The sequence below is a fragment of the Podarcis bocagei genome (genome assembly GCF_964188305.1).
Source record: "Podarcis bocagei genome assembly, chromosome: 9".
Classification (NCBI taxonomy): Eukaryota; Metazoa; Chordata; class Lepidosauria; order Squamata; family Lacertidae; genus Podarcis; species Podarcis bocagei.
The window spans coordinates 5,709,549-5,732,562 of record NC_138134.1 but is presented as its reverse complement, the minus strand read 5'-3'; the positions used below and the strand labels follow the sequence as shown (position 1 = coordinate 5,732,562).

Below are 23,014 nucleotides of genomic sequence, written 5' to 3'. Positions count from 1 at the left end.
TGAACTATCCTTGGCATATGCTCTTCTAACACCACTGGTGCGTCTTACTACGTCTTGTTCTTATCCACAGTAACTGGCAAAAGGAAATATGCAGCATCACCCAAATGTTAACTTCCAAGGCTCCAGGGAAGCATGCTGCCCCTGAATTTTCCCATTTGACAGTGCTTGTGGAAGAGCCTTTCCCTCTGTTTAAGCTCGCCCATTGTACCAGCACTAGCCCTGCACCTAGCCCTGCCTTACTGTACCTTGCATCAGGCAAGTGGCTTCCAGAGAGTATATAAAGGTACTCTGCTGGGCATTCCATTGAACTCAAAGGAAGCAGCTGAGGTTACTTAACGTAGCCCAAGTGATAGGAGAAATGGAGCATATCAGCAGAATCTCCAGCAGAGAGAACACAAGTTGAGCATATCAGTAGCAAAAAGGGTCAGCATTATATGTTGACCACAGTGATAATGTGTACTTTCAGGCTTATTGTGGGCTTTGCCTAAAAGAATTTTGTATTTTTCTTTTTATTTTAGGTGTTCTTATCAGCCATGAAAAGCTTTTACTACAGATCAATACAGAGCGTGAAATGGGCAATATGGGCTATAAACTAGGACAGGTTTGTTCCAATGTCTATATTTAGCAAGAACCTTTGTATTCTTGACTTTCCAGAGTAACAAGAATTGCTGAATTACAATCTTGGGATTGTAGGATTATTATTTTAGGGGAAGACAAACTATGATTGAAAACAGAATGAAGTAACAGAGCAACAGACATGTGATCTCATTAACTCTGATGACATAGCTCTGGCCATCAGGACCACTATTAGGATCTTTTGTAGAGGTTAGGGGGCAAGCTTCATACCAGATGCGTCTCCTATTCTTTGGGGGTAGGGGGAATTATTACCTCCCTATGGTCCCCATTCCTGAAAAGTGCATTGGTTGGGGGCAAGAAACAAATCTCACTCCCCCATCCCTCTGGATATCTATTGGTGGCTAAGGAACCATTGTATCCAACAAGATAATGGAAAACACCAGGATTATTTGCGGAACAAAGAGCAAACATCCTGTAAAGTTGCACTGGCTTAGCCTTACCATGTTGAGATCAAGTAAAACCTATATTTGGAAGATATTTTGTGGTTGTAACAGGTTCAGTACTCCTCTGTGGGAGCCAGTAGGTAGGAAATTCTGCTTTAAGGCAGAAATCATGCCGCTTGAGGAACTGGTGACGATAGCATTTCTATACATAGTAGGAACTTACAGGTATTACTATTTATTAAATTTCTATGTGCCCTTAGAGTATCACAGGACAGTTTACAATATAAAAACACAGAAATCCATATCATAGTAACAAACAAAAACCTAAGTCGCATCAGACCATGTTACTTCAACGTTGTTTGGGATGCTAAACTTAGAAGGGGGCTGGTTGCAGTTAGGCTAGATGACTAATCACACCCAGGCTTGATTACTGTCATATATGGGGCTGCCTTTGAAAGTTCTCCAGAAACTTTTGCTGGTACAGGCTGATGTGAGCCCCCAGCAAACATACTGCATTAACCTTTCCGTTATTGGTTTCCAGTTGTCTCTGGGCACAATTCTAAGTATTTAGGAGAGACGCTGCCTACAGATGCAAATGTAATGATATCATTTGTATATAGACTAGAAACTAATTTGAGGTTTTTCATTATGTCAAAGTGTGAGGGCATTTTAAGAAGTAAAAATACTGAATCACTTAACTTACTTTCCCCTCTTGTTTAAGGTCTCTATCCACTCTGTGTGGCTAGGAAATAACATCACTCCACTGCGGGAAGAAGAATGGGATGAAGATGAAGACGATGAGAGTGATATGCCTGCCCCTTCCTCGCCACCATCCTCTCCCATGAATTCCAGGTTTTGATTTTTTCTGTGCGCACACACAGCTGCCAGCTCTGCTCCATTTGCCAACCCCACCTGCCTGCCAACCCTTTGCCAGCCCCAATTATCCCACACCTGGCCAACACCTCCTCCCTTTACACCTCACCTGCCTCCTCGCCTGCCACCCCATGGCTCACCCCCACCCACTTTTAAAGGCAGGTGGGAGTCACTTCAGAGAGCAGTTTGGCAAACTGATATCTGAAACACCTCCCACTCTCTTTTGAACTTCAACCCATTCTTGCTCGTGTGCCTGCTGCTCTGTCACGCTGGAGCTGTTGTGGCCGTCTATATGATTTTATTATATAGTAAGATATATTTGTTTGTAACTGGAATAATCTGCAGTTAGTTTTGCATTCAGAAGTGAAAATCCTTTTGTCCCTTCATTAATCAGTGGATCTACTGATTGGTTTTTGATAGATAGATAGATAGATAGATAGATAGATAGATAGATAGATAGATAGACAGTCACATCTCCCTTAATTACCAAAGAGAATATTCATTTCTAAGGGAGACTATTTACAGTAAACATTTCAGCACTGAATAGGGGTAGCTGCTTATTTTATTCTTCTTGCATTTAACCTTTTCAGCTATACTCGAAGGTCTTTCTCATCCACTCTAATCCTAAAGAAGACTCTGCCTTTCAGTAGTTGCAAAAGGCATTACTGCCTGCAACAAATATTCAGTTATTGCCTCAAGTTTTGGCAGAATGGGATCATTTAAAACGTATTGCCCTGCTCCCACTCTAGCTACAGTTCAATAAAAGGTTGATTGAATAGTCCTAGGTTACAGCACCCTTTCCCTATTAATATGAATCTTAACCACACCCACAATTGACTTTCTGGTTGGCCTTCAAGTGTGCTCTTTGAGAACACAATTAAATGACATGTTTGTCAAAAATATCAAAGCACTGCCTTTGTTGCTAGTAGGAACTTGGAGCCAGAAATACATTGTCCTACCTGACGGCAGATCTCCATTCTCTAGTTCCAACAGCTGAATGAGTGCTTCAAATTCATGGCAAAGCTGTTTCTCCTCCCTAAGACCCACTCTTTGGTGAACATGTTTAGATTATTATAAGATAACTGCAATGTAGTAGCTTATTAACTGTGCTTGTATCTGGTTATAGGAAACATCGTGCCGGTGTAGATATACATTCCTGTTCTCAATTCTTGTTGGAGTTGTATAGTCAGTGGATTCTGCCCTCCAACCCAGGCAAAAGGACCCCAGTTATCCTCATCAGTGAAGTTGTCCGATCTGTAAGTATCATACTGTTTTCAGTGTTTTCATTGTCATATTGAACGTATATATTGTTATGAAATTTTGGTGAATAAAGGGGGAAAAACATGTAAGTTCAGAAGCTTGCTGGGCAACTTAAAGTGAGTTGAATTGATTTGGAACAGGGAGGAACTGAACTGAAGGGAAACTAACATGAGGTGATCTGGACTGGGGTGCAAATTAACTGGAGAACCTACCGTATATTGTATATACGATTGTAGTTCCCAAATCTTAACACTATTTTGGGCGGTCATAAATAAATGCTTCTGTTTGTTTAAATTTGCCTACAAATTCCAATGCTTTAGTATGAATTACAGGTGCTAAGTAGAGTTCTAAAGATTGGTGGACAGCAAGCCTGGGATGATCTGGTTCAGTTCTTAAAGAGCAGTGAAATTTTAACAGACCTTGGGACTTGATTACACAATTGATATACCCTAAGGCCAGCAATTTAATCTATTTTCATTATTGGAACAGTCCTAATCCTGAGCACAAAGGTCCTAAAATTAGAGATTTCAAGATCTGTTGGGCATTTCGAGAAGTGCAAAGCTGAAGCCAGTCACTGAGCAGGCTGATCTCATATACTCATGGGGTTTGAGTTACAGATGGGTAGCCGTGTTGGTCTGCCATAGTCAAAATAAAAAAATTCCTTCCTGTAGCACCTTAAAGACCAACTAAGTTAGTTCTTGGTATAAGCTTTCGTGTGCATGCACACTTCTTCAGATACTCATGGGGTTTGAGTTAACTACAGTGGTACCTTGGTACTCAAACGGCTTGGCTTCCGAACAAATCGGCTCCCGAATGCCACAAACCCGGAAGTAAGCGTTCCAGTTTGCGAATGTTTTTTCAGAAGCTGAACGTCTGACGCGGCTTCCACTTGAGTGCAGGAAGCTCCTGCAGCCAATTGGAAACTGTGCCTTGGTTTTCAAACGGTTTCGGGAGTCAAACGGAGTTCGAGAACCAAGGTACCACTGTATATCTAAGGACCACAAAAAGTGGTTGATAGCATCTCTACAAAAAAGGAAATTGCACACCATTACCATTGGTGAGGAAGGTGGCAGATGATCCTTTGAAAGAATGGGAAAAGCAAACAAAACAAGGACAGAGGTTGGAAAAGCGGCAAAGGATTGCAAGCAATGAAAGTGATTCATCTGCCTGATGAAAGATACCACCCTATTGTATGATCCCAAGTTACAAACTTTAATGTATCACTTCTCCCCTCCCTCCCCATTTTGGGGGGTATGGTTCTTTAAAGTCAGCTCAAGGCTACCAATTAAAAAGCTGCATGTAAGTATTCTGGATGTGTATTTTTAAAAATATCTTCATAGGATTTTTCACTCTTCCTTAACCAAAAGGTCTCAGGTCAGTTTACCACAATATAACACACAGTTATAAAAACAGAATGGATTTCCCAGTCGCCACATATCTCGAACTGGGAGGGAATCTCTCCTATTGGTGGAGAGAAAAGGCTGCTTAATTAGCTATCTCCAAAGTCCAATATAATCTCCATCTCAGAAGCAGAGAAAGAACTCTCTCAGTGTTCTTTTTGTGATTAATCTTAACACACACATTTTTTTAAAAAAAATAATGAAATACTTTAACATTTTTACATTTGAGCTTCTTTCTAGTAAAGTTGCATTCATATATGTTATATATACTTGATTGAAATGACTTGTTATATAAACAACTTTTAAAAGACTTAATTTGTAATGTTTTTTGTACTTGCAGCTTTTAGCAGTATCTGACTTATTTACAGAAAGGAATCAGTTTGAAATGATGTACACAACATTAACAGAACTGCGGAAGACACACCCATCAGAAGATGAAATCCTTATACAGTATTTGGTTCCAGCTACATGTAAGGCAGCTGCTGTTCTTGGAATGGTAGGATTTCTTTTAATTTACAAGTCATTTCCCAGTTCCGTTTCAGTCTGGTTTCTAGCCTAGTAATGGGACTGAATCAGCTGTTGATCTTCTGGCATGGATGACCTTCATGGGAGCTTAGCCAAGAGGAGCACATCCCTGTTGATTCTGTTAGAATTCTCAGCGGCTTTTTAATAACTTTGATTTGATTTCATATTTGTATTCCATTTTTCCAGTAACAAATGAGGAACGGCTAAGGGAGCTGGGCATGTTTAGCCTGGAGAAGAGGAGGTTAAGGGGTGATATGATAGCCATGTTCAAATATATAAAAGGATGTCATATAGAGGAGGGAGAAAGGTTGTTTTCTGCTGCTCCAGAGAAGCGGACACGGAGCAATGGATCCAAACTACAAGAAAGAAGATTCCACCTAAACATTAGGAAGAACTTCCTGACAGTAAGAGCTGTTCGACAGTGGAATTTGCTGCCAAGGAGTGTGGTGGAGTCTCCTTCTTTGGAAGTCTTTAAGCAGAGGCTTGACAACCATATGTCAGGAGTGCTCTGATGGTGTTTCCTGCTTGGCAGGGGGTTGGACTCGATGGCCCTTGTGGTCTCTTCCAACTCTATGATTCTATGAAATGTTGAGCACAAAATGGCTTACAATAATCACAATAGCATTAGGAGGGGTGAACCATTGTAAAAACTATCATATCAACCACAAGTTACATATAAATAAAGCAAACAACAATAAATTCATTAAAACAATGCAATACAATTCAAAATAATAATTTTCATCATAAGGGCAAGACAACAGACTCTTCCAGAAGTTGCTCTTGTATACATGTGGAAAGGTATAAAATGTCTTCCTTACAATTTCCTATTTGGGTAGCGCCAAATAGCACATAGACTTCATTTGACACTAAAGCTGCCCCTCTCCTCTTTCCCTTCCTTAAATGCAGTGTAAGATTAGATAGAGAGGGTGCCATGCAAGCAGGAGGAAGAATCTCATTCCTCTCAGGAGAGACATCTGTGCCTTCCTTTCTTGACCATGGTATCCTTCAGGGCACTGTGCTCCACTTCCTCCCTGTATGGCTGGTTCCAGAATGTGGTCTTGGAGGGTGGTAGCTCTATAGTATCTGTGTGGTCCTGTTCTTCTTCAGGGATTGGAGGTGGTTGCTGATGCTATGAATGGGTTGGGTATTATCTTGTCACGTGATGGAGGCAGGAGAGCAAAGAACTCTGGGAAGCAGGCGTGCTCACGCCTCCTTTTTCTCTCTCCTGCCTGAAGGAGCAGTTTGTTTTCCGACTCTCGCTGATCTATTTAACATCTCATGGGGAAACATCAGCTGGAGTTTGGTACCATCTGTGTGCAGATAACTGTTCTATCTCTTTTATTAACCCCCTCCCCAACACATTTTTAAAGGGCATTGGATGTTAATCAGTCAAAGGCGGAACATTTTCACCCGGCGCCTAAAAAGTGTACAATGAAGGTGGCAGGCAAACCTCCCTGGGGAGAGCGCTCCACAAACAGGGAGCCACTGCAGAAATTGACATAATTTAATGTACTTTGAGGGTATTTCTTACTCTATACCCCCTGAACATTGTCGAACTATCAAGTCTAGAATGCAAGAGGCCAAAAAATACCTACATTCTCCCCCACCCCAAGATCTTAGCAAAGCACACTGGAATTTGTCAATCTAGAGCAGTGGTTTCCTTTTAGGTATGGTGGCCCACAAGCCTAAATTTACTTGGTATGGTGATCAATTGATTTATTGTCCCATGAAGTTTGGACCTTTGTTCTTCAGCAGCCATTGGTTTAGTGCATTTTAACCTGCAAATTTGCCTGTTAAATTTACTGAACACCCCTATTGATATGGTTTACTTACAAAGTACTTACAAAGTTATTCGAAAAGTTTTTTTGTTTGTGGGTATGTAAGACTCTAGCCTTTCTGACATTTGGTTACATATGTCAGCATTGCATTATAATATGCCAAGAAAACAAAAAGTTGGAAGAGGTATTCATCATACTAGTTAAAGATTACAAGCAAAAATTATTTGGGGTTCACTTGCACAGGCCTTGCAACCCCCCAGTTGGAAAGTGCTGATTAGAACAGATGTGGGTGACGTCAGTGGCATTTTCTTCTTAAGGAGCGAAAGTGGGGTGTCTGTATAAATAGGTGTCTGTATAGGGGTGTAGGGTGTCTGTATAAATGGCCAGGTCTCCTGGCTCCTGGCCCGCAACTGCTTGCTGCCTGTGTCCCTTGGGGACAGAACGTCCTTTGCACATTTTTCCAGTTTTCTTTCCAGATTCTGGCCCTTCTCCCCAGTCTTTCTCTTGATTTCAGCACAATGTGTAAGGGGCAGAATCTTCCAAGCATTCAAACCACATTTACTTCCCAGGACACAATATAAGAGGACTCGGACCTTTAGCTCACCAAATGACACACCGGGAATTTCTGGTGTCATGTATTTCAATATAAAGCCGTTTTCCTTCAAAATAATGCCACATGTCAGTGAATGGATAGAATGTGAATGACTTGGACATATTTCATCATACTTTAGAATATTTTATGGATTTTATAAACTTTTGCATTCTTATTTTATGTTAATTGTTACTAACTGTATAGTTGCCAGCTTGTAAATTAATCCAGCACAATTTTGCATCTATTGTTTCACACCCACTAGGATAAAGTGGTAGCAGAGCCCGTGAGCCGCCTGCTGGAATCAACATTACGCAGCGCTCACATGCCAAGCCGCATAGGAGCCCTACATGGAATTCTTTACATCCTTGAGTGTGACCTTCTTGATGAAACAGCAAAGCAGCTTATTCCAATCATCTCTGAATATCTGCTTTCCAATCTAAGAGGAATATCACAGTAGGTGTTTATGTAATAATGTACTGTGGCCCTTCATTTAACAGAATTTCTGAGCTGTGGAACTGAAAATGCAACACAACCTGATGTGGTTAACCTCTTCAGTCTGCTTTAATGGACATTTTAGTAAAAGTTATCAGCAAGCTTGAAACAGCGGGTAAAACTTTAGAAATCGTTAGCATCTTATGATACTTTGATCTTGCATAAATATGTGGCTACCAGTCACCTAGCCAGGGAAACTTCCTTTTTAACAAGAGCAAACAGTTGGTTTGATAGATATTGTATATTTAAAATTGTAAAAAATGCTACAAGAACCATAAAACAGTTATTTCTTCTAGTCACTTCTTCTGAGTCTCATTAGAAAGAGTTGTAGTTCCAGCTATGTAAGGATTATAGAACAGAGCACTTGATTTTAACACTCTCTGGGAAGACTCCAGCCCACTGATATATCAATGTTTCTCCTTTTTAACAGCTGTGTGAATGCCCACAACCAGCAGCATGTCTTGGTAATGTGTGCAGTGGCATTCTATTTAATAGAAAACTATCCTCTTGATGTAGGGCCTGAATTCTCTTCAGGAATTATACAGGTAGGTATGGCATGTGAAAGAAAGACTTTGCATTCGCTTTTATATTGAGAAGTAAAATAGAATTGATCAATTAGCATAAATGACCATGGCAGAATATAAGGAAATGACCTTCAAACCATAATAGTCTGCTAGTGTACTTACTATGCATTAGGTGGTGTGAATTTAGCCTATTCTTGGAGAGCATAGCTAAGAGCTGGTGCGACCTCAGTTACCAGACTGAAAACACTTTTGGAGGTTGAATTTCACAGCCGCATGTAAGGAGATTTTGTGTCCGCTGTGGTTAAGGTTTATCAGGTAGAGCTTGGTCGTGTGTTTGTATCCTCATGTTTCTCTTGTACCTTTGCCCACTTTTGTCTGCTGCAAAATGTGACAGGTGACTCCACTGAACCTTCCGTGCACCTTCTTAAGATTCACTTCATTATAATACTGGTGAATACCAAACCACATTGGAAGCCTGCCGCTGTGTCATAGTTATTTTCCACCATCCTGTGAATGAGCTATTTGGGAATAAGGGGAAATGTCGAGCAAGTTGGATAGTTTCAGTGGCGTAGCGTGGGTTGTCAGCACCCGGGGCAAGGCAAGTAATTTGCGCCCCCTAACCCGTGGATTTGCGCCCCCTAACCCGTGGATTTGTGCCCCCTAACCCTAACCCCCAGATGTTGCGCCCGGTGCGGCCGGCCCCCCCTGCACCCCCCACGCTACGCCACTGGATAGTTTCCTGCCACTTCAGTCTGAGAAAAGGCCCTCTTTGGGGGTATAATCTGTAAAAATGCTTGTGAGAGATGGGAGCCCAGTGTGGTGCTAGACTTCACTGCTTCATAGTGGTAATAAATGGTGCTTTAATCTTGGGTGTATGTGTCTTTGTCATAATGAATTTGCTGTTGCTGAGCTCTGTTGTACTTTAAATTGAGTTTCACATATTGGCCTTATTGTTGTGATTCCACACCTGCCTATGGATATTTAAATTTATTTCCTGTTTGTTTCAGATGTGTGGAGTGATGTTATCTGGAAGTGAAGAATTGACACCATCCATTATTTATCACTGTGTCTTGAGAGGGTTAGAACGGCTCCTCCTTTCAGAACAACTCTCAAGGCTGGATTGTGAATCATTAGTTAAACTAAGTGTAGACAGAGTGAATGTGCACAGCCCACACAGAGCCATGGCAGCATTGGGGTTAATGCTGACATGCATGTATACAGGTATGGATCTCTTCACGTGTTTTCAGTGCTGAAAATGCACACCTCATAAAATAACACTTCCCAGAAACTGTTTTCATAGCACATACATTTACTCTTTTTTCATATTCTCAGTAATTTGTAGCCCTCTGGAGTTAAGATTATCAAGGTAATCCTGGCCCAACATTGAAATAAATGCTAGATTGCTTCTGTTGCCTCCCACTTTCTAATTATTGCCCCATGTGTAGGTAAAGTGGGCCAGTGAGAGATGGTTTCAAAAAGATGGTACTTTCTATAACCTGCTAGCAGATTCTTCCTTGGACATCATCTAAGACAGGGGTCAGCAAACTTTTTCTGCAGGGGGCCAGTCCACTGTTCCTCAGACCTTGTGGGGGGCCGGACTATATTTTGGGGAAAAAATAGATACCCCCCATTACTCTCCCCTCCCTTCTCCACAGCACCGGATGAGCCCCAGTGGCTGCTTACCTGTGCCTTGCGAGTGGCAGGGGCTGGCAGCAGCGGAGGGACGATAAATGGTGCGAAAGGGCTGGCTCTGGAGAGGGGCTGCTTAAAATGGCGCTCAGCCAACGGTGGCTCAACAAAGTCCAGCCCCCTTCCTCCTCTAGGCAGGGCGGGGAGAAGCCAGGAGGAGGGAGAGAGGAGGCGGATTTGGCCCCCGGGCCTTAGTTTGCCGGCCCATGATCTAAGATCCAAGGCAATGATAGAGAACTCAGTGGCCAGAAGAATAATTTGGCTGAGGAACTAGGACATAGATCTGGGCCAGACTGGCAAGTTTCCCTTTTGCAAGAACTGAAGTATTTGGTGAGCCAGTTGAGGCAGTCGTCACCGAAACTAGACACACGCACATATACACCCATGTTGCTGACAGCCAAAAAAGGGACAAGTGGAAATAAAAAAACAACAAGCCTCTTTATCAACAAGCACATACCTTTGGAGTATTCAAGCCTCGATGGAACTGCATCTTCAAGTCATTGGGCAAGAAATCTAACCAATCTTCCACTTGTTTCTCAACTGCTAATTACATGCAAGGAAAGAGCGTACCTCCACATAAGACCAACCATTTGGTCACAAACTGGTCACAAACAGCAGTGGGCCAGTGTGTCCAGAGGACAGTGTCTGGAGTTTACCCTCTGGAATTTGCCTAATAATAATAATAATAATAATAATAATAATAATAATAATAATAATAATTTATTATTTCTACCCCACCCATCTGGCTGGGTTTCCCCAGCCACTCTGGGTGGCTTTCAACAGAACATTAAAAATAGAACAAAACTTCAAACATTAAAAACGTCTCTAAACAGGGCTGCCTTCAGATGTCTTCTAAAAGTCGGATAGTTGTTTATTTCCTTGACATCTGATGGGAGGGCGTTCCACAGGGCAGGCGCCACTACCGAGAAGGCCCTCTGCCAGGTTCCTTGTAGCATCGCCTTGTTTGAGGGGTTTAGTGAAACATCAAGCCTTCAGCAGGACAATTCAACACCTAGTTTCAATCCCAAGCTGTTATCTCCAGGATGTATTTTGGTTCCCCATCCCCACCCACCCCCTTTGGTGCTTTTTACAACATAGCACAGGGAACACCTACCCAAGGACCTATTGAATATGTCTAAGATTGTGGCCCAAGTCCAAAGTGGGGAGCTTGTCTGCTGGGTATGTTGAAGACAAGAGTTTGTGGCTTGCATACCCACTATGGCATAAATAAGCCTTCTAGAAGTGAAGAAGAAGAAGAGGAGTTTGGATTTGATATCCCGCCTTTCACTCCCTTTAAGGAGTCTCAAAGCAGCTGACATTCTCCTTTCCCTTCCTCCCCCACAACAAACACTCTGTGAGGTGAGTGGGGCTGAGAGACTTCAAGGAAGTGTGACTGGCCCAAGGTCACCCAGCAGCTGCATGTGGAGGAGCGGGGAATCGAACCCGGTTCCCCAGATTACGAGACTACCGCTCTTAACCACTACACCACACTGGCTCTCCACACTGGCTCAGAACAGTGAAGCTGTTCTGGGATGCCAGAAAGCACATTCAAATAGAGTGCTGCCCTCTTCCTTAGAGAACTTGTCTTAATATCAGGGCACTTCAGCAATGATGGTGGGCTCCCTTCCTGGCTATTTGGTCAGGGCAGGCAGGAGGTTATATAATGAATGGTGGTTCCCGATTCAGCATTCAAACTCTGGTAATCCTGAGTTGGCTTGGGCCAAACTCATGGCATTTGTAGCACTTAGCCAGTGGATGTCAGTCCCTCATTCTGGTGCCTGTATTACTTTAACTACCTTTATTTAAATTATCTGGTTCCCTTGTACTGTATATTAAAACTGTGTTTTCTTGGTATTCTGCCTTCAGGAAAAGAGAAGATAAGTCCAGGGCGAGTTGTAGATCAAAACCAAGCAGACAGCGAGTCTGTCATTGTGGCTATGGAGCGAGTTTCTGTTCTTTTTGACAGGTAGGAAATGGTTGTTTTAAAGAAAATGTAATTGGCAGGGATTGTATTTATAGGTGAGATTAAAGGTATGTCAGATATGCCCCACGAACACTTTCACGGCAGGTTAGGAGGATAGATTTTTAAGAATCGTCAGGCGAGGTGGGTTTTATCTTGAAAGATGAAGTGTCCAAAAGATTTCCCCCCCCACACACACACACTGCCTGCCTTTGTGAAAAGAAGAAAAAGTGGCAACCTTTTGGCCGATCCCAGTAGCCCAGCCATCTTTCTGGGACAAAATGTCCTGATGAAGCATACAAGTAAATTCCATTTCCAGGAATATGAATCTAATGTAAATTCAATGCAGAGATTTTGGATGTGTGCACATATATCAAGTTAATCCCTTTGTTATCTGAAACTAAGTCTCTCAAGATTGATTTAATTGCTGAAAATCCTACACCTAGTCCAGGGGTCTGCAACCCGCGGCTCCGGAGCCGCATGTGGCTCTTTTACACCTTTGCCGCGGCTCCGGGGCGGATACTAGCGAGGGGAGGAGGCGCATTGTGCGCCCTGACACTCCCCACTGTGGTGGGCGCTGTACTGGCTGTGACGTCGCATGGGGGCGGTGTGTGCGTTAGTCACGCACCGTCCCGACGTCACCTTCCCGCCCGCCCGCTACATTGTAAGGGGCATGTACGCTGGTCACTGTTTTGAAGGGGAGTGAAGAACACACACACAAGAAAAGGTAACTTGTTAATTTAACGTTTATTTCTATGAGGAGGAGTAATTCTGAGGGGTCAAACAAAGAAATAATAATAAAAAGTGACAAAAAAGTTATTTTTATAATGACGAGTTTTGCGGCTCCCAGTTTTTTTTTCCCTTCGGAAACGGGTCCAAGTGGCTCTTTTTGTCTTAAAGGTTGCAGACCCCTGACCTAGTCAATACTCAATGTGTCAGCAGTGGAATAGACACATATATTTTTATTAGAAATAATCAAGCATGTATTTTATGATCCTATAAACCGTGATTGGTAATGCTTACATAATGAATTGATCGCAAAATGTAGTTGTAGGTTTTCCAGACCACTTTCTTTCCCCTACATCAGCAGAATAATACACATTTGGAGAAAGTGCAATATTTCCATTTTTAGAGCCCGTAAGTCGTTTATAGAAGCCTGTCACAGCTGAAAAACAAAGCGGCTGAAAAGACAATCGTCTGTTTATCAAGTGGTTACAATGTGATGGACACACAACCACATAGGCAGCTGGTTGTCTCTAACTTTGTGTCCTGTGGGAAAGCAGAAGAGAAGATGCTCCAGCTGGAAAACGTGCCCTCATTAGCTCCCGAAGGAACCAGCAGTGGCCTGAGAGCTCTCTGCCATTCCACATTCTCCAGGATCTACATTACCTAGAGAAGTCCTACTGCTTTTTAGAATACTTTAAAAAACTCATATTCTGTTGCTAAAAGTGCTGACTGAGAAGCTCATTTGCTCTAGATGAGCAGCCTGAGAGTTCCAAAATAGCTGTGATGGTTCATTAAAAAGAAGTTGTGTTATGAACCCTTCAGCTTAAGAGGTCCTATAGGAGCTCACCCTGATTGCACTAAAGAATTTATCAGCACTGAATGGAGCAGGGAAGCCTTTTCTGTTGTGGTCACTGACTGGGATGAATATACCTTGTTACATGAAGCTGAATAATTGAGAAATATGATAGTTGCTTGTTATTACATGTGTTTGTTTTTTAGGGTTAGAAAAGGATTTCCCTTTGAAGCCAGAGTCGTAACTCGGATTCTCCCTCAGTTTCTTGACGACTTTTTCCCCCCACAAGATGTGATGAATAAAGTCATAGGAGAATTTCTTTCTAACCAGCAGCCATATCCACAATTTATGGCAACTGTAGTATATAAGGTAAGATCCCCCCCACACATGTCTCCCCTGACCTCTTTTGTTTGCTCACTTCTAACGCTTTGTTGGTTTTCCTCTTTTCCCTTTTGCTTAGACATTTTCACTAGCTCAGTAGCTGTGACTACTAGGGTGAAACAAAAAAAAATTGTCTGCAAAGTATGTGGCAAATTATTCACAGCAAGCAAGCAAGCAAGCAATGGCAGTCTCTGAGGATCAAGGCTTTAACCCTCTTTTGCTCCTAAAAAGCATTTGATAATCTTATATGGGGGGGGGGCACAAATAAGACCCTGTTTAAGTAATAGTTCTTAAATGTATTTGATACTGATTCTAATTTAATGTTCAAATCAAATTGAGTAGCCCATCATGTTAATGTTTAGTCTGTACTGCTTTATTTTTTGTGTTTTTATATTGCTGTACACCACCCTGATATTTTATGAGAGGGTAGTATATATATACTTTTATAAACAAATAAAATCATGTAAGAAAGGTACAAAATTGTATTTTAGAGTCAACAGCAGTCTAACTCCACACAAATGGTATTTGAGATCTGTAGTGGTGTTTCCTATGGGGTCTCTGACCCCTAATAGCACATTCATGCATCTCTTCCACAGCTCAGAATCCTTTCTATGTATGAAAAGAATGGAATAATTAAAGCAAGGGTGGCAAATTACAGTAGCCATAGAGGTGTAGCTGTGCTGATTGCTGGCCACACTCGCTCTGCTGATAGAAGTTGGAATCCATCAGCATTTGGGCATGCAGTCTTTCATTCTCCCCTCTCTGCCCTAACACATATATTTACCGTATTTTTCGCTCTATAAGATGCACTTTTTCCCTCCTAAAAAGTAAGGGGAAATGTGTGTGCATCTTACGGAGCAAATGCAGGCTGCGCAGCTATCCCAGAAGCCAGAACAGCAAGAGGAATTGCTGCGCAGCGATCCCTCTTGCTGTTCTGGCTTCTGGGATTCAGAATATTTTTTTTCTTGTTTTCTTCCTCCAAAAACTAGGTGCGTCTTATGGCCTGGTGTGTCTTTTGGAGCGAAAAATACGGTACCTTGGGATTGTCCTGTTAGTGAGATATATTTTTTTAAATAGTCATTGTGGGGAAAGTGTTGAAATACAAAAAACAAATTATTTATTTACTGCAAGAGTACATGACATATGATGTGGCACTTCTTAGGAAAAAATAGGTTTATGTTGCTTTTAATACAACATTAGAAAGATTAATTAAAGAAACAAGTTACCGTACTGCTCATGTGTCAATTCCCCCACACACACTTAATCAGGGTTTGGGTCATCAGCAGAGAGTGAGGCCACATTGCTGACCTGGCTTCCCAGTGCTGTGCATCACTGGAGGTGCAACAGGGCCCTGGATTGTTCACCTCCATGACTAGCAAAAGAAGAAGAAATCAAGCAGATTTTTTAAGCATACACAACCATGTAGTTGTGGAGCTTGTGAAGGCTTTTTATTTTCCAGAGCCTTCTAGATTTGTTAGCTTTAAGTCTGTTTTGTGCTAGTATTCTGTCTGCTAATTAATGTACTTGTTCCTTATGTAGTTTGTTTTATAATTTATGGATTATTAATCTGAAAATTGACATTGAATCGAATAACAGGATTAACAGCATAAACACAAAGCCAGCCCTGCAGTTATATATAACTGGGTACGGTATATCTTTGTGTTTGTTGCAGAAGAATCTTTATAAACATTTTCTTTCGCATATGATCTATCTGTTTTAACTCTTGCAGGTATTTCAAACATTGCATACCACCGGCCAGTCCTCCATGGTCCGTGACTGGGTGATGCTGTCACTTTCCAACTTCACGCAGAGAACACCAGTCGCCATGGCAATGTGGAGTCTGTCTTGCTTTTTTGTCAGTGCTTCCACCAGCCAGTGGATTTCAGCAATGTATCCTAAACAGATTATTTTTCTATAGGCCTCATTTTAAAGCCTAAAGAAAGATTTCCGTTTTCCAGTGGTGCTGGGATGGGGAAGTCTTCACTTTGGAAAAGTACTTCCTCTTGAGCTTTCAAAGAATCAGAGTTGTACAGCTGGAAGGGACCTCAAGGGTCATCTAGTCCAGCCCCTCTGGAATGCAGGAATATTTTTGCCCAACATGGGACTTGTAGCCCATGACCCTGAGATTAAGAGTCTCATGCCCTACTGACTGAACACCAGCGGGAGTGGGGGTTTGCCCTGGTTTCCAGAATAGTGAGCCATTAGCAGTTAAAAGGATTTCTGCAGAACTCATCTCCAGCTCGTAAATTCTCTTTTTTTATCTCCATGTTCTGATCTGTCCCTTTCATAAGAAGTTGCACTTAACTTAAATCAACCACCGCTTTCAGTGCAGGACTCTGACGTTTGACTTCTAGGTGCTCTGCAGTGTTCACAAAGCCCACATCCACACTATATATGTAAATTTTAAAGCTCATTTAAAGCACATGGCTTCCCCCAAAGAATCCTGGGAGCTGTAGTTTAATACTTACAATTCTCAGGACCCTTAGCAAACTACGGTGCCCAGGATTCTTTGGGGAAAGCCATGTGCTTTTGATGTATAGTGTGGATGTGACCGAAGTTATTTACCACCCCACCCCAAATCTAGATGAAACCCCCATCAGTTCACCTGGTCTCCATCAGGGATTCAGTGATGTCTCATCCACAATATTTTGTCTCTGGAGAGACAGATTCTGTCAGAAGAGCGGCAAGTGATCATTTGGAATCTGATGGGTGAAAAACTCAATGCCAAATGCTCCCATTGCCTTTTTTAAAGGTTTTTCTTGGGTTTATCAGTAGGACGCAGTGGTAAAATCAATACCAAAAAAATGGTGGCTATGACTGAATGTCGCAGTAAGTCATGGTCTATTGTGGCAGGACTTACCATAGCCTATAAGCTTCTCTCAGTTTCATGCAGCCTTCTCCGCTGGTATGGCTGCAAGGAAGAGTGCAGAAGGTTTTGCTTCCACACAGCTTGTGTGGTTCACACATGACGAACGGTGTGGCAAAGTATGGCTAAAGTTCACTATGGTCTCTTTGTAACAAGCCAACTTCAAATGGCGTCTTATAAAGGTGACTTGCTTCAACCAAGCCATAGCTGTGGTTCACCACAGTTTAAGGCATGGCTGTGGGAAGCAGCTTCCAGACCAGATGCAACTTGCTGCTCGCTTTCACCTGGCCTGTGGCACATACTCCCTCTCCCCACTTGACCTTTGCCGCCATAAATGGTGGATAGGGGAGTAAGTGTTGGATGCCTTTGAAAGCATGGAGCTTACAGCCAGACTTATCCACACGGTCAAATCTTTCCTGGGTGCCTGGGCCGGCCTTTTGCCCCAAGGACAGAAGCTTTTGAAAGTGCAGACTTAGCTGACACGCTTTCAAAGCTTCCCAAGGGAAGAGCTGTCAGGGTTTGTGCTGGTCTCAGTATCCTCAAAGCAAGAAACCACACAGTACTTCACCAAACTTGATTTTAGCCAACAGATATGTTTTATCAGCATGTTGAATAACATTTAACACTGTCATACTGAGGCTTGATTCTGTTCCATCAGTTCTGCTGAATTTTAATACAGAATACTTAGGCAGGATATCTTTATCCTCACAGTCTACTGGGTGAATTTATTTATTTATTTATTTATGGCCATACATGTTTCTGTAAAAGAAAGCTGCTGTATGAAGCAGTTGAGATATGAACCAAAATAGGAGATTTCTTGAAAGCCACTATATTAATAATAATAATTTATTATTTGTACCCCGCCCATCTGGCTGGGTCTCCCCAGCCACTCTGGGCAGCTTCCAACAAAGATTAAAAATACATTAAAATGTCACACATTAAAAACTTCCCTGAACAGGGCTGCCTTCAGATGTCTTCTAAATGTCAGGTAGTTGTTTATCTCTTTGACATCTGAGGGGAGAGCATTCCACAGGGCGGGCGCCACTACCGAGAAGGCCCTCTGCCTGGTTTCCTGTAGCTTTGCTTCTCGCAGTGAGGGAACCGCCAGAAGGCCCTCGGCGCTGGACCTCAGCGTCCAGGCAGAACGATGGGAGTGGAGACGCTCCTTCAGGTATACTGGGCCAAGGCCATTTAGGGCTTTAAAGGTCAACACCAACACATTGAATTGTGCTTGGAAACGTACTGGGAGCCAATGTAGATCTTTCAAGACCGGTGTTATGTGGTCTCGGCGGCCACCCCCAGTCACCAGTCTAGCTGCCTCATTCTGGATTAGTTGTAGTTTCCAGGTCACCTTCAAAGGTAGCCCCACATAGAGTGCATTGCAGTAGTCCAAGCGGGAGATAACTAGAGCATGCACCACTCTGGCGAGGCAGTCCGCGGGCAGATAGGGTCTTAGCCTGCGTACCAGGTGGAGCTGATAAACAGCTGCCCTGGACACAGAATTGACCTGTGCCTCCATGGACAGCTGTGAGTCCAGAATGACTCCCAGGCTGCGCACCTGGTCCTTCAGGGGCACAGTTACCCCATTCAGGACCAGGGAGTCCTCCACACCAGCCCGCCCCCTGTCCCCAAAGAACAGTACCTCTGTCTTGTCAGGATTCAACCTCAATCCATTAGCCGCCTTCCATCCTCCAACCGCCTCCAGGCACTCACACAGGACCGTCACCGCCTTCACTGGTTCTGATTTGAAAGAGAGGTAGAGCTGGGTATCATCTGCATATTAGGTTTCTTTATGCTGATGTGTAGAGTAAAGTTTACTTTTGAATCCTTTTTCCAATGGGGAGTGATGTGGTTAAAACTCAGAATGCTTTATATGATGCTTTTGGTTATATCCTTGACTGTTTTGAAAGTCTTCCACATATTATCAGCAGAATGGGAAAATCAGAGCAAGTGGACATTAACCTCTTCTGCTTGGTGGCCATAGACTTTTACAGACATCAGATAGATGAAGAATTGGATCGCAGAGCCTTTCAGTCTGTATTTGAGGTGGTGGCATCGCCAGGTAACCCCTATCAACGCCTTCTAACTTGTTTGCAAAATGTCCACAAGATAGCAGCATGCTGAATCAGGGACAGTGGTGGTATGAAGAAATGGAATATTGAAACCTGATGGGTTGATTGACATATGAGGACAATTGAACATTTACAAATGTTCAGGTCCCATCTTGGGTTTCGGTTTTGTAAGTTTATATTTTTCCATCTTCCTTTGCATAAAGCTGAACTACACAAACGACATTAAATTGGACATGGTACTTACCAGGGTCGTGCTAAAAGAATGTCTGGTCACATTTGCTGCAAAGTTTGGGATAAACTTTAGCATTACTGTGTAAGATAACGGACAAGTACTGAACGCCAAGCAACTTGTTAACGTCAACATAAGTCACCTTATTGTTGCTAATAGTGAACCTGATTAATAACATCCTGTCCCACAAGGCAAGCTACAGGCATTTTAAAACCAAAATGCTTTAGGGTGTTTTTTTTTGTAGTTGTATGTATTCATTTGTGGCATAATACTGACCAGAGGCTTTTTTTCCTTAATATGTCTTGTAAAAAGAAAAAAAGGAAGAAAAAGTTTATACCCAGCATGTAATACTGTGTTTGGATGCTCTCTGACCTTATTGTCGTGTTCTGGGGGGGTGGGAGGGGAGAAGAGTAGACATATATAACCATACTTCCTTTTTTACCTCAGGATTTAAAAGTTCAAATGATATATTGGTTAAAAAAAAACTTCTATAAATATTTCTGTATCATGTATAGGATGTAAAGATGTAAAATGGTGCAGCACGGGAAAAGCACTTGCAGTTTGAAATTAATAATAGCCACTCTAGCTGAGTATCTTGACACCATCCCTCAGTTTCCTATTGGATGTTCTTACAAACAAACACAGACATATATATATTTGAAAATCACTTTGATGTACAAGTCATCTTTAAAGCCCTATATTATGTCTCTTGTATGTCACTATTTGAAAAACTGGAATATATATATATTAGTTTAAATTGGTTATAAATATCATTAATTTTCTGCAGATGCTTTTGGTTTACTTTGAACCAGTGAATGGGGGAAATAAATTAGCCACTCCTTCTTTAGAGCAAAATATTTTTAGGAAAGCAAATTTTTTTCCTGGTAAGCAGCAAATCATCAGACGTTTTTAGATAAGTCTTTCGATTGAAAAAAAAATGCAGTCCATGTACTCTGTATGCAGAATAAGAATGAGGTCTAACTATGATTTCTCTGGAGCTGGCTCAAATATTTGATAAATATGCAAGCATTATTCTATGGCTCAGCACTTTGCCGGTACAGATGTATAGCATAAATAGTAATTCATCTTAAAATTCCCCATAAATAGTATTTCTAGGGAAAGAACATTGACTTCACATATGGAAATACAGGGTGGGGAAAGTTCAATATTTTGATTTTCTATTATGCTGTATTTTTATTCATCTCAACATTTTCACCAACAAAACAATAGTTTTATCAGGAGGAATGTGGACTGTGCTTTTGTGTATATAATATATGTAAAATTATACATGTGACTGCATTTGATGTATACATGTGTATATTTGTATTTATTAAACTGATGGATTTAAACTGTTTCCTGTTCTTAAACATCTTAAAGCATTATTGCATCTGAACATAATTTGATTAAAAAGCAATTTATCCACATGTTGTTTTTTCTTGTTTTCATTTTGGCAAAAACAATTAACAATAGAAAGACTTCTCTCCCCAGCAGAGTTGATTCTAGTGAGTACTTCTGTTAGGCTACTGTTTTAGAAAAAAATATACACATTTATAATTGCCAATACAGAGTGTGTGTGTGTGTGTGTGTGTGTCCGTCCGTCCGAAAATATATGTTGATAAGATGTGGGCACAATATATTTTGTAAGCAGCAACAATAGGAGTGCAATATGCATAACTTTGTTTTGCGTGGTGATGGTGAGACTGTTCATTCAAGAACAGAAGAATGAACTCAAGATGCTTCTATAAGCTATGAAGTATTTACCGTATTTTTCGCTCCATAGGGCACACCGGATCATAGGGCACACCTAGTTTTTTGGGGGGGAAATAAAGAAAAAAAATGTATTCCCCCCCCCCGCCAGCCCCAAAGAGCAAAGAAGCCAAGACAGCTAGCGGGATCCATCCCGCTGGCTGTCTTGGCTTCCTCTTTAGCCGGGCACAACCTCTCCAGCCAGGAGAGGCTGCGTGCGGCTTTGGCAGAAGCCAAGACAGAGCAGGATGGATCCCGCTAGCTGTCTTGGCTTCGTTTTTAGCCGCGGGGCTGGGGCGGGGGGAACCCGAGCTTCCCCCGCCCCCAGCCCCCAGCACGGGTCTGGGTGCGATGGCGAGGTTGCGCACAACCTCGCCTTCACTCCCGGAGCTTGCTGCTACCCGCAAGCCTTCAGAGCCCTGCGGGAACCCCTGCCGGGCTCTGAAGGCTTGCGGATAGCTTCCTGAAGCCTGGAGAGCGAGAGGGGTCGTTGCGCACCGACCCCTCTCGCTCGCCAGGCTTCAGCGAAAGCCTGCGTTCTCTCCATAGGACGCACACACATTTCCTCTTCATTTTTGGAGGGGGAAAAGTGCGTCCTATAGAGCGAAAAATACGGTAATTCACCTGTTCTAGATGGATACATAAACAATGTCTGTTTAAAGACCATGTGATGATAACTTTGCCTCCTCCCTACTTATAAAATTCTCCAGATGAGATTGAGATTTGCTGCGGAAGCTTTCTTGCAAATTAATTCTAACCAGAGTCTCAGAAATAGACAGTAGGAAGCATGCTGGAGTCCCCCTCCTTGCTGACATATATTCTGTCTTGAACTGCAGCTGTGCCTGCAGGAACCCTGGGGGATAATAAGAAAGCATAAAGTTCAGAGACCACTGGAAGCAGCTTCAGCAAGCCTCTTGCCTATACTTTTGCACCTCTTGCTTCCAGAACAAGAAAATGAGAGATACACACAGGGCTTTTTTTCAGCCGGAATTCAACAGAATTCACCAGTGCCTCGCAGGTGGGCGCCATTGCTGTTGTAAGAAGACAAGGGGTGAGTTTCAGCACCTCAGTTTTTTTTATAGAAAAATAGCACAGGATGCACATATTTCCTGATGACCCATAGAATTGAGATTCCATGAAACTCGATGTAAAATCCCCTTCTCATTCTTTATCTTGTTTTTGAAAATTGTAAATTACTCAGTACTTGTTAATGTTAAAAGATCATTTTTAAACATTGCCACCCTTCCCCCTGGGCGGGGGGCTGGCATTGCAACCTAGCAGCCCTCTCAAGCTAGTTCACCATACCTTGATAACCTCTACTACTGCAGAAACTCTGGATCCATTTCTCTTCAACCCAGATTTTGATTAAAAACCTCCCACCTAATTATCACTTGCAGAATAGGCATGGGAACTGCTGGTTTCCTGCTTGCTGGAAAAAGAGGAGAGTGGGAGTGATGACATCATTTGCCAGATTTCCAGGGTAATCATTGGGCTCTTTTTGGCATCTCTTGATATTACATAGCTGTCAACTTTCCCCTTTTCTTGCAAGGAATCCTATTTGGAATAAGGGAATTTCCCTTAAAAAGGGGGGGAAGTTGACAGCTATGCTTCATAAGCTATGGAACCTGTCCAAATGCCTTAGCCCTCCACAAGGCTTGGGGAGCGCTACTGCCCATCTCACCACAAAAAACAATTCAACAAGATGGCCGGGACCTAAGTCAGTTTGATTCCTTTGCTGGCACTTGGGAGATACATGATTTTGTGCCTGAGCTGCTCTGCATTCCACTTTGCAAGGCCGCCTTCTGATAGTGCCACTATTGCAGTGATGGCCAAACTTGCCCCTCCAGCTGTTTTGGGACTACAGTTCCCATCATCCCTGACCACTGGTCCTGTTAGCTAGGGATGATGGGAGTTGTAGTCCAGAAACAGCTGGAGGGCCAAGTTTGCCTACGCCTGCTCTAAGCAATTATGAATGATTTACACCTTTTGCACACAATATCTGTATCGTGTCTTCAGTTGCTATTTGTGGCTTGGGTCACTTCCTCTTATGATCACGTGTTTTGAGATCTTTGCCATGGAGTCACTTGAT

The 23,014-nt window shown here is 42.4% G+C and overlaps 1 protein-coding gene across 2 annotated transcripts in view; it reads left to right on the top strand.

Annotated features, from left to right (window-relative positions):
• HTT (huntingtin) overlaps positions 1–20,603 on the top strand; it is a 115,731-nt gene extending 95,128 nt beyond the window's left edge. For both annotated transcript variants that reach the window (XM_081207544.1, XM_081207543.1), the window contains 11 exons: positions 519–601; positions 1,741–1,871; positions 3,019–3,148; positions 4,893–5,048; positions 7,710–7,900; positions 8,370–8,484; positions 9,471–9,684; positions 12,019–12,118; positions 13,838–14,000; positions 15,742–15,902; positions 18,789–20,603. In XM_081207544.1, coding sequence (XP_081063670.1) covers positions 519–601; positions 1,741–1,871; positions 3,019–3,148; positions 4,893–5,048; positions 7,710–7,900; positions 8,370–8,484; positions 9,471–9,684; positions 12,019–12,118; positions 13,838–14,000; positions 15,742–15,902; positions 18,789–19,002 — 1,658 coding nt within the window. In that variant the 3' untranslated portion in view covers positions 19,003–20,603. The remainder of the gene's footprint in view (positions 1–518; positions 602–1,740; positions 1,872–3,018; positions 3,149–4,892; positions 5,049–7,709; positions 7,901–8,369; positions 8,485–9,470; positions 9,685–12,018; positions 12,119–13,837; positions 14,001–15,741; positions 15,903–18,788) is intronic.
• The last annotated feature ends 2,411 nt before the right edge of the window (positions 20,604–23,014 follow it).